The sequence below is a fragment of the Sinocyclocheilus grahami genome, unplaced genomic scaffold (genome assembly GCF_001515645.1).
Source record: "Sinocyclocheilus grahami isolate Dianchi unplaced genomic scaffold, SAMN03320097.WGS_v1.1 scaffold2222.1, whole genome shotgun sequence".
Lineage (NCBI taxonomy): Eukaryota > Metazoa > Chordata > Actinopteri > Cypriniformes > Cyprinidae > Sinocyclocheilus > Sinocyclocheilus grahami.
In genome coordinates this window covers 581-3,179 of record NW_015507401.1, presented here as the reverse complement: position 1 = coordinate 3,179, position 2,599 = coordinate 581, and the positions used below count along the sequence as shown (strand labels likewise).

Here is a 2,599-nt window from a genome sequence, read left to right as displayed (position 1 = left end):
ATGAATATGGATTTGATGGAGAGGATTTTATTGTCTTTAATTCTGACGCTCTGCAGTGGATTGATAAAAACCCCAAAGCTGAAGAAACTAAAATGAAATGGGATCGGCAAACAGAACGCAATGAATTCCTGCAGCATTACCTCCAGACCTGCATGCACTGGATCTCCACATTTAATAACAGCAGAAAGAGTACGTTCTGATCAAATCACTTTAATTAGCTGTAACAAGTCTTTGTGAGCGTGAAATAAGTTCAAGAGGTTGTCTAATTCTCTCATTGTACAGAGATGTAGATTTATCACCATTTAGTAAAAGAGTTGAAAATCATAATTTTGAATTATCCTTACTTTGTGTTTGATATAACTTTCTGGGTTTGTATCTGAAATTATTAAATTATTTGTAAATGTTTATTTGTTAATTGCATTATTTATTTTATTTTATTTTTTTCTGCTCAGCTCCACCGGATGTTCGTGTCTTTGCAGTGAAAGCTCCTGGTGATCAACACAAGCTGCTTCTGAGCTGTCTGGCCACTGGTTTCTATCCCAGAGATGTTGAGATGTACATTAGAGTGTACAGAATTAAAATTAAGGACCAAACATCTTCTGGAATCAGACCAAATGCTGATGGATCCTTTCAGCTCAGATCCAGTGTAGAGATCGACAGAAACCACAAGGAGTTTTATGACTGTTTTGTCATTCACAGCAGTCTGACAGAACCAGCTTCAGTAGAATGGGGTAAATATCACCAGAAACTAATCTTTGATTGAATGTGTGAAAAATGGCTTTTATACACTCTGTGTGAATAACAGATGAAACTCAGTACAAGTCACTTGCTGGTCACACACAATTACAGCTGCATTACAAATGCATTTTCAATATTTGTATTTTTATTTATTTTTTGCAGCTGGAAATGGTGCTGACTGTGAAACAGAATCTCATTGGGCTTTAAAAGCAGTATTAATACCAGTTTCAATTCTAGTTCTCGTCGTGATCTGTTACTGCATCTCCCGAAGGAAAAGGTCAAGTGGTGAGTTATAAATATTCAACACTTTTGCTTTTTAATGTTTAGTTTTTAAATAGCATTATTTTAAAGACTTTTTTAAAAAAAAGTATGATGTTTGACTGTATATACTTTATGACATTACAAATATTTTATTTGATGATCACAAACTGCAAGGAACACAGCAAATGAGAATTGCAAAATTGCTGTATATATTCAAGCTAAAGCTTTTATATAATGGACTGTATTTTTTTCTAGGTCAGTCGAGCGGTTATGGTGATCAAACTGGAAGAGAGATGAGAGCCGAGCCTTGTCCTTCACACAAAGGTAGGGCTGCCCCCTTAATAGTCAACTTAACATGAGTCGACGAGAAGAGGCTAGACTAAAGGCTAGTCGACTAAAATGTTTAGTCTGTTAATTACAGAAAAAATTGCATTGAGTGAAAATAGCCTTATTGGGACAATAAAGCCCTCCCTAAACCTACCCAATAAACACAGATGAGGCACTTTATTTTAAACTTTTCAGGTTTTTGCCTTTTCTATGTGATATGTAATGTGAAAAGGGTGAAGAATGAGTTCGGCAAAAGGCAAAAAAAGCATGTCTGTGACGAACAGATTGATCCAAACGCTCGCCTGTCATTCATCCACCTCAAATATGACTTAATCATTGAAACATATTTAAAGGGATAGTTCACCCCAAAATGAACCCTCGTGTCGTTCCAAACCCGTAAGACCTTCGTTCATCTTCGGAACACAAATTAAGCTATTTTTATTTATAAATAGATTATTAAAATGTTAAAATTATTATTAAAATAAAATATGTCTAGTCACTGAAAGGTTTTTTGGTGGAACCAAAAAGTGTTCTTTCTACAGCAACACTGTGAAAACTTTTTTGGAACCTACAGTAAATTCAATTTAATCTTTTTCAGATTTAAGTATTTTATTGTCTACACTAAATCAAATGATCTGTCTCCGGTTATCTAAAAAAAATATTTTTTATTTTCTTTTTTTTATATGGATGATCAACCTGTGCTTCATAGTTGGAAGCGTTCAGGGTTGACTGTTCCGCGTTTTTTAGTCGAATTGGGCTACTTTTAAAATCTTGCCAAAAAAGAATGAAAACAACAACAAAACACAGTGATTGTATGATGAGTTTTGTGAGGGATGGGAAATGAAAGCAGACTGTAAAATTGTGTTTCGCCTATCGTTCCACGTGCTGCGATGAATATTTGGTTTTAAGGTTTAAAAAAACAGATTTTTACCCAAGTAATTTATATAACTAATCGAATTTAAAGTGGCATTTTAAAAGCCTGGTGCAGTGAAAAAAAAGGCTTTAAAACGTTACACCTTACGCCTAAGTGTTATGAATCCAACAAAGTTCAAGAGTCTGTAAAAAACATTCTGATGCCAAAGTGAAAGCATATTTTCTTAGAGATAGATGCTATTTACACTAAGTGACCACAAAAGTATTTTCTTAGCGATATGCTGTTTACACTGTGAAAATATGTTCTATTTATTTTTTATTATGTAAAAGTTGCAGTAGCCTATTTTCTTGGCAATAAGTGTAAGTAGCTAGATACTATTTATACTTAAGCGGTGGCAGG

At 34.1% G+C, this 2,599-nt stretch overlaps 1 protein-coding gene across 1 annotated transcript in view; it reads left to right on the top strand.

The window, feature by feature from the left end:
• LOC107574425 (zinc-alpha-2-glycoprotein-like) overlaps positions 1–763 on the top strand; it is a 3,584-nt gene extending 2,821 nt beyond the window's left edge. The window contains exon 7 of the mRNA XM_016260866.1: positions 453–763. Within this exon, the coding sequence (XP_016116352.1) occupies positions 453–763 (311 nt within the window). The remainder of the gene's footprint in view (positions 1–452) is intronic.
• Positions 764–2,599: the final 1,836 nt, after the last annotated feature.